This window comes from Hypanus sabinus, chromosome 8, assembly GCF_030144855.1.
Source record: "Hypanus sabinus isolate sHypSab1 chromosome 8, sHypSab1.hap1, whole genome shotgun sequence".
NCBI lineage: Eukaryota > Metazoa > Chordata > Chondrichthyes > Myliobatiformes > Dasyatidae > Hypanus > Hypanus sabinus.
The window spans coordinates 30798384-30812338 of NC_082713.1; the positions used below are offsets into that span (position 1 = coordinate 30798384).

A 13955-nucleotide genomic window follows, 5' to 3' on the forward strand; every position below is an offset into this window, starting at 1 on the left:
GTGAGGCGGCCATCTTTGTTGGCACCAACATGCCCCGCCCCCTACCGGGCACCAAGACAGCAGTTCAACTCTGGCCACCGTAACCCTCGACCAAAGCACCCCACACCTGCTTGCAAGGTCAATGATGGACATCCTGGTGGAGGGGCACAAGACTAGCTGCCTGTTTGACATGGGAAGCACTGAGAGTTTTATTGACCCGGACACGGTGCAACGCTGCGGGCTCGTGACGTGGCCGGTAAGCCAGAGGGTCACCTTGGCTTCTGGGTCGTATTCCACAGACATCCGGGTGGGTTGTGTAGTGACATTGGTGGTGCAGGGCACAGAATATCGGAACTTTGCGCTACTGGTCATGCCTCAACCGTGCGCGCCTGTGCTATTGGGGCTGGACTTCCAGAGCCACCTCAAAAGTGTGACTATGGCATATGACGGGCTCCTCCCACCACTCACTGTCAGGAATCCTCAGTTTTGTGGGACCTCGCCATATACCCCGCTACTGACCACACACACTCACCGAGCCGCACATCCCACCCAGCACCATGCTGACAGCTGCGCTACTGACACCACTTGCAGCCTCTCCACCCTCAAGATCCCTCCCCCACCGCTGTTAGCCAACCTGACCCCCGACTGTAAACCTGTGGCAACTAAAAGCAGGAGGTACAGCGCGGGGGACAGGGCCTTCATTCAGTCAGAGGTGTAGCGGCTGCTCAGGGAGGGGATCATTGAGCCAAGCACAAGCCCTTGGAGGGCCCAGGTGGTTGTTGTTCGGACTGGGCAGAAAAATAGGATGGTCGTGGACTATAGTCAAACCATCAATAGGTTCATGCAGCTTGACGCGTACCCCCTACCCCGCATCGCGGATATGGTCAACCAGATAGCTCAGTACAAGGTGTACTCGACAATAGATCTGAAATCCGCTTATCACCAGCTCCCCATCCGCCCAGAGGACCGCCCCTCCACTGCCTTCGAGGCGGGCGGCAGGCTCTATCACTTCCTGCGTGTCCCATTCAGTGTCACAAATGGTGTCTCTGTCTTCCAGAGGGAAATGGACCAGATGGTGGACCAGTGCCAACTGAAGGCCACATTTCCCTCTCTGGATAACATCACCACCTGTGGTCATGACTGGCTGGATCACAACGCCAACCGCCAACGATTTTTCCAAGTGGCCAAAGCCCTGAACCTTACTTATAACAGGGACAAGTGTGTGTTCGGAACCACCCGACTCACTATCCTTGGGTATGTCGTGGAAAACGGGGTCATTGGCCCTGATCCTGACTGTGTGCACCCCCTGTTAGAACTCCCTCTTCCCACACCCTCAAAGCCCTCAGATGGTGCCTGGGCTTCTTTTCCTATTACGCCCAATGGGCCCCCCATTACGCAGACAAGGCTCGCCCCCCTGGTCAAGTCTACCACTTTTCCCCTCTCTGCCGAGGCCTGCGCAGCCTTCAGCTGCATTAAAGGGGACATTGCCAAAGCTACGATGCATGCGGTGGACGAGACCATTCCCTTCCAAGTAGAGAGGGACGCCTCCGATTTCATGCTGGCTGCTACCCTCAATCAGGCAGGCAGGCCAGTAGCATTCTTTTCTCGTACCCTTCAAGGCTCTGAAATTCGGCACTCCGCGGTGGAGAAAGAAGCCCAGGCCATAGTGGAAGCTATTAGGCACTGGAGGCACTATTTCGCTGGCAAAAGGTTCACCTTGCTGACCGACCAGCGCTCAGTTGCATTCATGTTCAGCAACCAACAGCGGGGCAAAATCAAAAAATGATAAAATTTTGCGGTGGAGAATAGAACTCTCCACCTACAACTATGATATCCTGTACTGACCTGGAAGGCTTAATGAGCCCCTGATGCCCTATCCCGGGGAGCGTGTGCCAGTGCACAGCTCGACCAGCTATACGCCCTCCATGCACATCTTTGCCATCTGGGGGTCACCCGATTTTACCATTTCGTGAAAGCCCGGAACCTGCTGTACTCCCTTGAGGACATCAGGACAATGACCAGGGAATGTCAAGTCTGCGCTGAGTGCAAACCGCACTTCTACCGTCCTGAAAAGGTGTACCTTATCAAGGCCACCCGCCCCTTTGAGCGACTGAGTGTTGACTTTAAGGGCCCCCTTCCCTCCACCGATCGTAATGTCTACTTTCTCAATATTATCAACGAGTACTCGCGGTTCCCCTTTGCCATCCCCTGCCCCGACACCACTGCCACGTCCGTCATAAAAGCCCTGTGCCAGCTCTTCACTCTGTTCGGATATCCCTGCTATATCCACAGTGATAGAGGGTCCTCCTTTATGAGTGACGAGCTGCGCCAGTACCTGCTGGCTAGGGGCATTGCTACTAGTCGGACCACGAGTTATAATCCCCGGGGAAATGGACAGGTGGAGAGGGAGAATGCCACAGTGTGGAAGGCCACACTTTTAGCCCTTAAGTCAAAAGGGTTGCCGGTCTCTTGATGGCAGGAGGTCCTCCCCGAGGCACTCCACTCTATCCGCTCCCTGTTATGTACGTCCACCAATGCCACCCCTCATGAGCGCCTATTCTCTTTTCCCAGGAAGTCTGCCACTGGGACCACCCTACCGGCTTGGCTGACGTCCCCCAAGCCAGTGCTGCTCTGGAAATATGTGAGGAGCAATAAATACTCCCTGCTGGTCGAGAGGGTTCACCTTCTACATGTGAACCCCCAGTATGCCTACATGGTCTTACCTGATGGGCGGGAGGACACGGTCTCCGTCCGCGACCTGGCGCCCGCAGGAGTAGCAGACCACTACCCCGAACACTCCACGGTAACTATGAACCCTGTACCCGAGGTGACACCGCGCACACTGAGCCCTACACAGACACCTCACGACATTCCTATACCGGGCGTCTTGCACGCGCATATACGAGGCGCCTCGCACACGCATGAGGGATCACTGATGCCTAGCGGGCTGACACCTCCAGTTAGGCTGGAACCAGCACAACCACTGGCACCTGTGCAATCACAGCCAGTGCTACGTAGATTGCAGCGACAGATTCGACCACCTGATAGACTTAACCTGTAAATATACTTGTAAGAAACTTCGCCCCATGGGGACTCTCTTTTAAAACAAAGGGGGGGGGGGTGAATGTGGTGAACTACATATACCTGTCTGCACATGCCCCCTGCTGACTGCTCCTGTGGCTCCTCCCACAGACCCCGGTATAAAGGCGATTGAGGCCTGAGCCCGGCCCTCATTCTCCAGGATGTAGCATGGTGGTCAACTACTGCTTGTTCTTTCTTCCAGTCAATAAAAGCCGATATCTCACCTTCACGTCTCAGAGGGAGTTATTGATGGTGCATCATTACTCTTTGTGAAGCCAACCCCCACCCCAGGGAAAGACTTGCATAGTGAGTGGTAGGGTACTAAAGCATGTTGTAGAACAAAGGGATCTGGGAATACAGATTCTTAATTCCTTGACAGTGGCGTCACAGGTAGAAGGGATGGTAAAGAGAGCTTCTGGAACATTGGCTTTCATCAATTTGGGCAATGAGTACACAAATTGAGATGTTATGTTGATATTATATAAAACTTTTGTGTATTATGTGCAGTTAGTTTATTCAGTGGAACTCAGGAGAATGGCGGGAGGTCTTCTAAAAGTATACAAAAATTATGAGAGGTATAGATGAATGCATGAAGGTGAATGCATGCTGGCTTTTGCCCCTCAGGTTGGGTGAGACTAGAACTAGACGTCATAGCTTTTGGGTAAAGGTGAACCATTTAAAGAGAATCTGACGGGTAACTACTTCACTCAGAGGTTGATGGGAGTGTGGAACAAGCTGCTAGCGGAAATGGTAGATATGGGTTCCGTTGTAACATTTAAGTGAAATTTGTATAGATACATGGATGAGAGAGGAATAGAAGCTATGATCTGGATGCAGGTATATAACCAGGCTATCACAGACTAGATGGGCCAAAGGACCTATTTCTGTCCTGCAGATCTCTATGATTTGAAGTCTCAAGCATCAATCTAAAACAAAGTTTCAGAGAGTATGCTCAATTATGCAATAACAAGAGAGACGGTCCAAGAGAGGAAAAAAAAAACAAGGATAAACCCAATCAGCATTTGTGAGATTAATACCCAACTAGAGTTGAAGAAGTTAAAATTGTGCATATAATCTAACACTGAGGGCCATTAGTTTTCTATTACCTTAGCATTTATGTAGGCAGGAAATAATGAGATAAACTTCATAGACATACAACCAAACTGTGCTGAGAGGAACTGTAGTGAGCATAGAAACTGGTCCAGACTTCCTTCGAGGTTTCTGATATTCCCCTCTAACTCTGCAAGGTCGATGAGCCACATGAAAACGATTGTTGATATTTCTGTCATTTTCTGGGTTGCTTTTCAAGGCCAGAATCAATATCCATAAAAATATTCTCTAGACTAGAGGCAGTACCCTTTCAGACTGATGGTTCTCAAACCCCTAGTGACCTTTTTCATGGTGGCTGTTAAAACAAAAGAGTATGTATATGTTAGGCTAAACAAATCTAATACAGTGTTTCAGATTCAAGGCCTCAGTTCTTCAGGCATGGGGGCTTGATTCTGGAATATGTATTTGTTCAGTTCAAGTATATAATTTGGGTCAGCATGTTTCCAAAAACAGATGGAGCACTTAAAACAGAAACAGAACAGCACAAATGCTAACACACATCTCTGGCACCATCTGCCCAAGTATGCCCTATCATCGGTAGTCTTTACTTTTCTCTGGTCCTTTAAACCTTTACTTAAACCCACCAATCTGGATCATCTCTAGCTCCATAACTCTTTAACTTCTGATGATGATGCTATGATTCACCCTTCATAAAACTAAATTGTGGTTACAATATTTTCTCTCCATCTTTAGGCTAAATTTTAAGCACCTGGATAGAGAAAGATGTGCCCTAGTATCCATGCTCTAATTTTTATCTACATTTTAGAAGTTGTCTTTGGTGTTAATTACCACTCGGCTTTCAACACCTTTACCCCATCAGTACTAATTACTAAGCTTCAAAACCTGGGCAACCAGTAATAACATCTCATTGGCAATCAACAGAGGCGCTCCTCAACTCACTACACTCATGACTGTATAGCTAAGCACATCTCAAACGTCATCTATAAATTTGCTGGTGATACCACCGTTGGTAGAATCTCACATGGCGACAAGGAGTATGGCACAGCTGGCTGAGTGGTATCAAAACAACAACCTTATACTCAAGGTCAGCAAGACCAGGGAATTGCCTTTTTCCCATTGAGGGGTCAGTGGTGGAAAGGATGAATAGCTTCAAGCTCCTGGGCATTTTGACTGGTTGCATCACAGATTGATATGGAGACTCCAATGCACAGGATCACAAAACGATGCAGAGAATTGTAAACAAAGTTAGCTCCATCGCAGGCACAACTCTCCCCACCACTTGAGTAACCTTCAAGAGGCAGTGCTTCAAGAAGGCAGAACACATTACCAATCTTTGATCTCTCATCGTCTGAGTCACACCTGATTTGTTACCACCATCAGAGAGGTGATACAGAAGCCTGAAGGCCCATACTCTAATTCAGAAAGAGCTCCTTCCACTCGGCCATCATGTTTCTGCCTTGTCCCATTTACTTTACACTATTTACAGTCATTTTATGCCTTTGCACTGTGCTGCTGCCTCAAAACAACAAATTTCACATCATATAAATCAGTGATAATAAATATGACCCTGTTTGGGCATTAATTGTAGTAATGTCTGATACTTTTTCTCTAATTGCAGGACATGTAATACAATATCTTTCCTTGTTACATTATCAGATAACCAAATTTCAACACAGATTATCTAAAATTGTTTAAAAAATAGACTATTTACATTGTAAACCTATACTGTACACTATATGTAACATTTCACAAGAAAAGGTTAGGCTGTCAACTATTTCCCCCCTGTAGAAGAATAAAGATCATTCCTTCCTCTACTTGTTATAAAACATGTTGTAACAGCTTCTGAAATTGCATCATGCACATGTTCGCTAAGTATATAAATAGCAAGGGATCTTTCTGGAAAGAAAGGAAATCTCTTAGGATTTATGGGATGGCCAAAATATTGCTGGTTTTTGGATGTACTGTAAATGCTGCAATTCCCTCACTGATTTCCTTAATATTCTATCAAGTGCTATAGAAGAAGACGAGATTTGTAAATTAACACATGCAGAGTACAGAATGAATTCAGTTTCCCGAAACAGACATCCCTTACATTAAGTATGAGATTTATTCACTTGATTATTTTAAAATAAAGATATTTTAAAGAAAATCTGTACTCCTGCTGTACTACTTTCTTGTAATGTGGCTGCTCTGATAGAAAACATTTGTTGTAAGCTGAAGCTCTCAATCACAAAATATTTGTTAAGTGCAAAATTTAAAGTTGATAAGAATGAAAAAGAATGTCTTTTTAACAGCAAAAAAGTAGACGAAGAAGTTCAAATAATATTTGTCGATAGAAGCAAGTTAAAGCTGGCAATTTCAGAGTTACAAAATTTTGGCAGAGTTGCAGTTTTAAACATCTGGAACACAGACAGAATCAAAGCTGCCTTTCATTCCTTTGAAGCAGAATCTACCAATCAGCAGAGGACACGGCAATTTCCCATCTCCTTTAAGTCAGCAGGAAGCAATAGCAAGAAAGTAATTCATCTACCACATATTTCAAGTTTTTAATGTCAGTTTCCATCTTTATTCAAGCATTTTAAGAGCAACTGGATATTTTTACAATATCTGTTCAAAGAATGATTACGAACTGCTTAGTAAGGAGCACACGTCCATTTGAGCAGCTCAGTGCATAAAGCAGCTGGGGGATATGGGTACCTTAAATCAGGGTACTTTATTGAAGCAGGCATTAAAATGCCGACTGTTCTTCATGTGTCAACATTATTTTGGCTATGTGGAGGTCCTGAAATTGCAGGCTAATTTTTATCCGCATCTTCCTAATCACATTCATCAGGACTAATGCAAAGTTAGTCCTGGTGCAGGAACAGAATCCAATGATTTTATCTATGATGGACCTTGATATGAATCAGGTAATTAATTTTTGTTTAATTAAGTGAGTTTACTTAAGCAAGCTTCTTCAACTTTTAGCAATTCTAAGATTTTATTTTTAAAGAAACACCCACAAAACACTAGAGGAACTCAGGTCAGATGCATCTATGGAAAAGTTGACATTTTGGGCCAAGACCCTTCTTCTGGACTGAGAAGGAAGGGGGAAGATGCCAGAATAAAAAGTTGGAGGAGGCTAGCTGGAAGATTATAAGTGAAGAAAGGTGGGTGGGATGAAAAGGTCAAGGGCTGGAGAAGAGAGAATTTGATAGGAGACTGGACCATAAGAGAAAGGGAAAGAGGTCGGAATTCAAGGGGAAGTAAAAGGTCAGAGTGGGGAGCAGTGGAAGTGGAAGGGGGTGGGATTTGTTTACCAGAAGGAGCAGTAGGACAATTCAATATTCATAACATCAGGTTGGAGGCTACCCAGATAGAATATCCATAGTCTCCATCCTAAGACCCTGAGAATTGTCTTGTCTTGGAATGGGAATTGAAATATTTGGCTATCGGGAAGTTGATCCCTCAGTGAGGACTGGTGGTGTCTTCCTCGACTTTCCCTTCCTTGGTCTTACTGATTTTGAGTGCAAGGTTGTTATTACAACATCACTTAATCAGCTGATCCATCTCACTCCTGTACGCCTCCTCGTCAGCATCTGAAATTCTGCCAATAATAGCTGTGTCATCAGCAAATTTATAGATGGTGTTTGAGCTGTGCCCAACCCCAAAGTCATGGGTGCAGAGAGAGTAGAGCAGTGGGCACTAAATCCTTGATGTATGCCAATGTTGATTGTCAGTGATGTGGAAATGTTATTTCTGATTTGCACTGACTGTGGTCTCCCACTGAGGAAGTCATGAATCCAGTTGCATAATGAGGTACAGAGGCCCAGGCTTTGGAGCTTATTGATTAGTACTGAGAGTATGATAGCATTAAACAGCAGCCTGATGTAGGTGAATCAAGGCTGAGGGAAGAGCCAGTGAGATTGCATCTGCTGTTGAGCTATCGTGGCGATATGCAATTTGCAGTGGGTCTAATTCTTGCTTAGGCAGGGGCTGATTCTGGCCCTGACCAGTCTCTCAAAGCACCTCATCTGAGTAGGTGCCAGTGTCCTATAGATGTGTGGTGAAGAATATACTGACTGTTTGCAACCACACTTTGGTATGGGAACATCAATGTCCTCCAATGAAAAAAGTATTGGATGCATCAGCTCTCCCAATAATTGAACATATTTACACTATATAGTACAATATGTAGATACAATAAGTAGTGCAAAATAAAACAGAAATAAAAAGTAATGGGGTAGTGTCCATGGGTTCAATGCCCATTTAGAAATTGGATGGCAGAGGGAAAGTGGCTGTTCCTGAATCAATGATTGTGTATCTTCAGGCTTCTGTAGCTCCTTCCTGATGGTAACAAAGAGAAGAGGGCATGTCCTGGGTGGTGGCGTTCTTCAATGATGGATGCCACCATCCTAAGGCATTATTCCTTGAAGATGTCTTGGATACCATGGAGGCTGGTACCCATGATGGAGCTCATTTTACAAGTTTTTGCAATTTACTTGGATCTTGTACTGGATCCCACCCCACACCCCCAACCCATACCAGATAGTGATGCAGCTTGTCAGAATGCTCTCCATTGTACATTTGTAAAAATTTGAGCGTTTTAGTTGACAAACCAAATGTCATCAAACTCCTAATGAAATATAGCCACTAACTTGCCTCTTTTATAGCTGCAACAGTATGTTGCATCCAGGTTAGGTCCTCATCAAGATCTTGACACCCAGGAACCTGAAATTTCTCTCTCTCTCTACTTCTGACCCTTCTAAGAGGATTGATTTGTGTCCCCTTGTCTTCCCCTTTCTGAAGTCTACAATCAGCTCTTTGGTCTTGCTGAACTATCAGGCTCTTGAAGCAGACGGGATAACTTCATTCACCCTGACATTGAATTGATGAACGTCCCAACCGTTCAACAGACGATGCCACTGCCATCACCCTCCACCTGGCCCTAAATCAACTGGACAAAAAAAGACATGTATGTTCGAACGCAGTTCATAGACTTCAGTTCAGCATTCAACACAATCATTCCTCAGAATCTGATTGGAAAGCTGAGCCTACTGGGCCTGAACACCTCCCTCTGCAACTGGATCCTAGACTTCCTGACTGGGAGACCTTGGTCAAACCGGATCAGAAGCAGTATCTTCAACACCATCGCGCTGAGCACGGGGGCCCCCCAGGGCTGTGTGCTCAGTCCACTGCTGTTCACTCTGCTGACCCACTACTGTGCTGCAACACACAGCTCGAACCACATTATCAAGTTCGCCGATGACACAACCTTGGTGGATCTCATCAGCAAGAACGAGGAGTCAGCATACAGAGAGGAGGTGCAGCGGCCAACAATCTGTCTCTGAATGTGAACAAAAGAGATGGTTGTTGACTTCAGGAGGGCACCGAGTGACCACTCTCCACTGAACATTGACAGCTCTTTGGTAGAGTTCGTTGAGAGCACCAAATTTCTTGTTCACCTGGCAGAGAATCTTACCTGGTCCCTCAACACCAGCTCAATAGCAAAGAAGGCCCAGCAGCATCTCTTTCTGCGAAGGCTGAGGAAAGTCCATCTCCCACCCCCCCCCCCCCCCCCCCCATCCTCATCACATTCTATTGAGAGCATCCTGAGCAGCTGTATCACCTCCTAGTTCGGACATTGCACCATCTCGGATCGCAAGACCCTGCAGCGGATAGTGAGGTCAGCTGAGATCATCGGGGTCTCTTGTCCCGCCATTATAGACATTTGCACCACATCCTGCATCTGCAAAGCAAACAGAATTATGAAGGACCCTACGCACCCCTCAAACTCTTCTCCCTCTGCCATCTGGGAAAAGGCATGGAAGCATTCTGGCTCTCATGACCAGACTATGTAACAGTTTCTTCCCCCAAGCTATCAGACTCCTCAATACCCAGAGCCTGGACTGACACCAACTTACTGCCCTCTTCTGTGCTTACTGTCTTGTTTATTATTTATTGTAATGCCTGCACTGTTTTGTGCACTTTATGCAGTCCTGGGTAGGTCTGTAGTCTAATGTACTGTTTTTTTTGTGTTGTTTTACGTAGTTCAGTGTAGTTTTTGTATTGTTTCATGTAGCACCATGGTCCTGAAAAATGTTGTTTTGTTTTTAGTCGAATGCAGTTATGGTCGAAATGACAATAAAAAGTGACTTGACTTGACTTGATTCTACACCTACGGACTCAACAATGTGTGTTCTCAATATGTGTTGCTGATTTAATATAATTATTTTTTTATTTTTGTATTTGAACAGCTCATTGTCTTTTGTACATGAGTCATTTGTCCATCTGGCTGGCTGCAGCCTTTCATTGATGAACCTCAGTGTAGTATATGGTGACACAGATGTACTTTGATAATAAATTCATGAACTTTGTACAACTGTGGCTTCATTAGCCTCCTTGGAATTTACTGAACTGTAATGGAAGCAAGAATGTCAACAGACCTTTATGTTAAAATAACTATGGATGAAGTAGATAAGTCATACAGTAACAAAAGGCCCTTCAGCCCACCAAGTATGTGCAGACCTTAAAGCACCCAATTACACTAGTCCTATTTTATTCTCCCACATCTTGCTTAACTTTCCCAAATTATAGCACTCACTTACACACTTGTGGCAATTTAGTGGCCAGTTAACCTTTCACCCCACATGCCATTGGGATGTGGGAAGGATGTGACCTGAATGTGCAAACTCCGTACAGACAGTACTGGAAGTCATGACTGAAGCTGGGTCAGTGCAGCTCCACTAGCAATGCCACTACGCCAACTGATGAGTTCTGAATATTAGTTAATAAATTGTGTGAAAAAATTAATAGAATGTATGAGTGTATGTGGAATGAAATCAGGCTTTAGAGTGATGTGATCAGAACTACCATTTAGCTGAGAAACAATTTGTGAATTTAAATTAAATGCAGAACAAATTAGAATACTACCAATAGCACTACAGAACTATAAAACTGTATTAGTTATCAGAAGAATTCATCTGCTGTGTTCTTTTGATTGATTGTAAATGAACAATCCCCACAGACACCTAGTGCAGATCATGGGCCACCTTCATACATTGCTTTAAAAGGTTGCACATTCCAAATCTTAACTTTCATTGTAACATTGAAGACGATTGTTGATACCGTCAAATTCTTCGTAATTCTTGTTGAAGTAGTGAAAGTTTCATTTTCACTCCTGGTTGTTTCCAGCATCTCCAAGCCCCGGTGAGCAAAACAGTTCCGAATTGTCTTACTGCTTATTTCTCACCAGCTATCAGTGAGAGAAATTACTGTTTTTTGAACACAAACGTGCATAACTGGCTGACTGGTAGCATAGTGGCATCAGCACTGGACTTTGGGGCGAGAAGCCCTGAGTTTGAATCTCGCCTGCTCCCTTCCCCCTGCATGCACTCCATCCGTGCCTGGGTTGAGCAACTGATGCCAGATAGAAACTTTGGAAACAGTTTGCTGCTCTAATTAAGCAGCATTGTCTCACAAATAAATAAAGGGAGTTCCAGCTATTTTCTCAATTTGGTTTTGGCTCTTTAAGAGTTGTCTTAAACAAACTGCTGCCCTGAATAACAGATGTCCCAATTAATGGGAACCCATTATAAAAAAAGGTTGTGTTTGAGACAAACTTTGATCTAATGATTCTCATTTATTTCTATACTACCATGTTGAAAACTTGTTTTGGTAGAATCAATTAAATACAGTATTGTAGCGGTGTGCTACACGCAGCGCTAAAATAACGACACGGAGTCGGTAAACTGCAATTAAAGATGATTTTATTCGAACTTCACAGCCTTGCTTTAAAGCCTCCCTCATCCTGTCCTCCCCGGGCGCGGATGCTCTAAGGGACACGTACTCACAAACCCCCGCAGGCTTTCTCCCTTTGTTGCAGACCTGGCCTTTGTGCCTGCGCGCTGGCTATTTGTGAGCCAGTTCAAGTGCGCTAGGAAGTGGGTCACCACAGTATCAGAATACAGAACAGTATAGCACAGTACAGGCCCATTGGCCTATGACGTTTTGCCAATCTCTTAAGCCACTCCAAGATCAGTCTAACTCTTCCCTCCCACTGTTATCCAAGAGGCAAAATAACAAACCTCTAGATCTCTAGTAGATTGAAAAGCATGATTCTCTTTTATTGTTGGATAGTTTTGGAATTAGATGTTCCACCTAAGAGCAAATCAGACCACCCCAAGTAACAAATAGGGTCTGTTTTTTTTTCAGAATGAGGTGGACACAGCCTTTTTGTATTTGTAAGCTAGCTGTCTTTTGCACATTGGTTGCTTGTACATCTTTGTTGTGTGCATTTTTCACTCATTCTATCATGTTTCTTTTTATTTACTTAAATGTCCACAAATTAAAAAAAGTATCTCAGGATAGTCTGCCAAAGAGAATCATGCTTTTTAATCTACTACAAAAGTCCTAAAACAAATCAAAAGATGTGAGGCAAAACATAACAGGATTCCAATATCCTTTTGTTAATGCACTTTAAGTTCCTTTATATTTTAGTACATTGATTAATAAAGTAAGTTCCAATAATGCACACCCAGCTACAAATTAATCCATTAAGCAGCATGCCCTGAAATTAAATCTGACTAATTTTGGATCAAAGAAAATTTCAACAGCCTAGCTCCTTTTAGGTTAGATTCTTTTGCAGATATTTCCTGTCTGTAAAAAGAAGGAAAAATGATCAGTTGGAAAATGAGCATTCAAGTTTCTATACTACTTAAAAATGCAGTTATTTGTTAACCTTTATAACTTTTTTGAGATGTCCATTTAAAAGCTTCAGAGCATCACGGGATTCTGATGTTATTAATAAACAAGTTAGGTTAAGACAAGATTCTAGAACATACCTGATCATTTCCTCAAATTAGATCCTTCAAAGATAAATTTTAGAATGCGTTGTTTCCACTGCAGAGGAATATATGGTCGAACGTTCAATGAAGCTAAGGTTAAAAAAAACAAATTTTTTTGACATAGATGTCTACTGTTGTTTTAAACCATAGTACTGCACACCCAATGAGAATTTCATTAAAAAAAATATTTTGAGATAGAGGACCCTCCCGGTCCAACGAGACAAGACAGCCCAATTACACCCAGGTGACCAATTTACCATTAACCCTTCTTTTGAATGTTGGAGGAAACTGAAGCACCTGGAGGAAAATTATGCAGTCACAGAGAAAAAATTCAAATTCCTTACAGACAACAGCAAGAAATGAAACTGGGTCACTAGTATTCTAATAGCCTTACCCTAACTGCTATGCTATTATGCTGCCCATTGTTATCTGATGCCAGAAATCAGCCCCATGCATTTGGTCCAGGCACCAGCAGACAGGTGGTGACTCTAGGCAGCAGCTCCAAGTAGCAGACCAGGTAATACAAGATCCTTATTTCACAATATTGAACCAATTCACCACTGAAACAAGGAGCAGAATGGTTAGCCTTTTACTCTGAGCTCTTGGGGAATTTGTGCAATGAATAAATGAGAGACACTAACTCCAGGGTCAAACGCCAAGATTTGCAATTTTTGAGGATGTGGTTGAGTCTTCTTTTCGAGGCCAATCAATAACCTCTAGGACAGTGACAAAAATTATTGCAAATGTACATCAGGGAGGGAAGCAGGGGGAGGGTTAGCAGAGGGACAGATGGTTGGCAGAACCAACTAGAGAAGGTATGATGGGAAGATGGAATGAGGTATGCCCATGTAAAAAAAAACAGTGGGGCTTAACTGAAATAGCAAAAGTCAATGCTCATGCCACAAGGTTATAGGCTACTCACAAGGGAACGACATATAAGCAATACTTCATTTTGAAAAGTCTGGATAATTTAAATTAACAGTGGTCTCATCTGAAAAT

At 43.9% G+C, this 13955-nt stretch overlaps 1 protein-coding gene across 1 annotated transcript in view; it reads right to left on the reverse strand.

Moving 5' to 3' along the window:
- Positions 1-13955, reverse strand: part of LOC132397880 (uncharacterized) — a 62397-nt gene that overhangs the window by 27591 nt on the left and 20851 nt on the right. The window contains exon 9 of the mRNA XM_059976636.1: positions 12960-13046. Within this exon, the coding sequence (XP_059832619.1) occupies positions 12960-13046 (87 nt within the window). The remainder of the gene's footprint in view (positions 1-12959; positions 13047-13955) is intronic.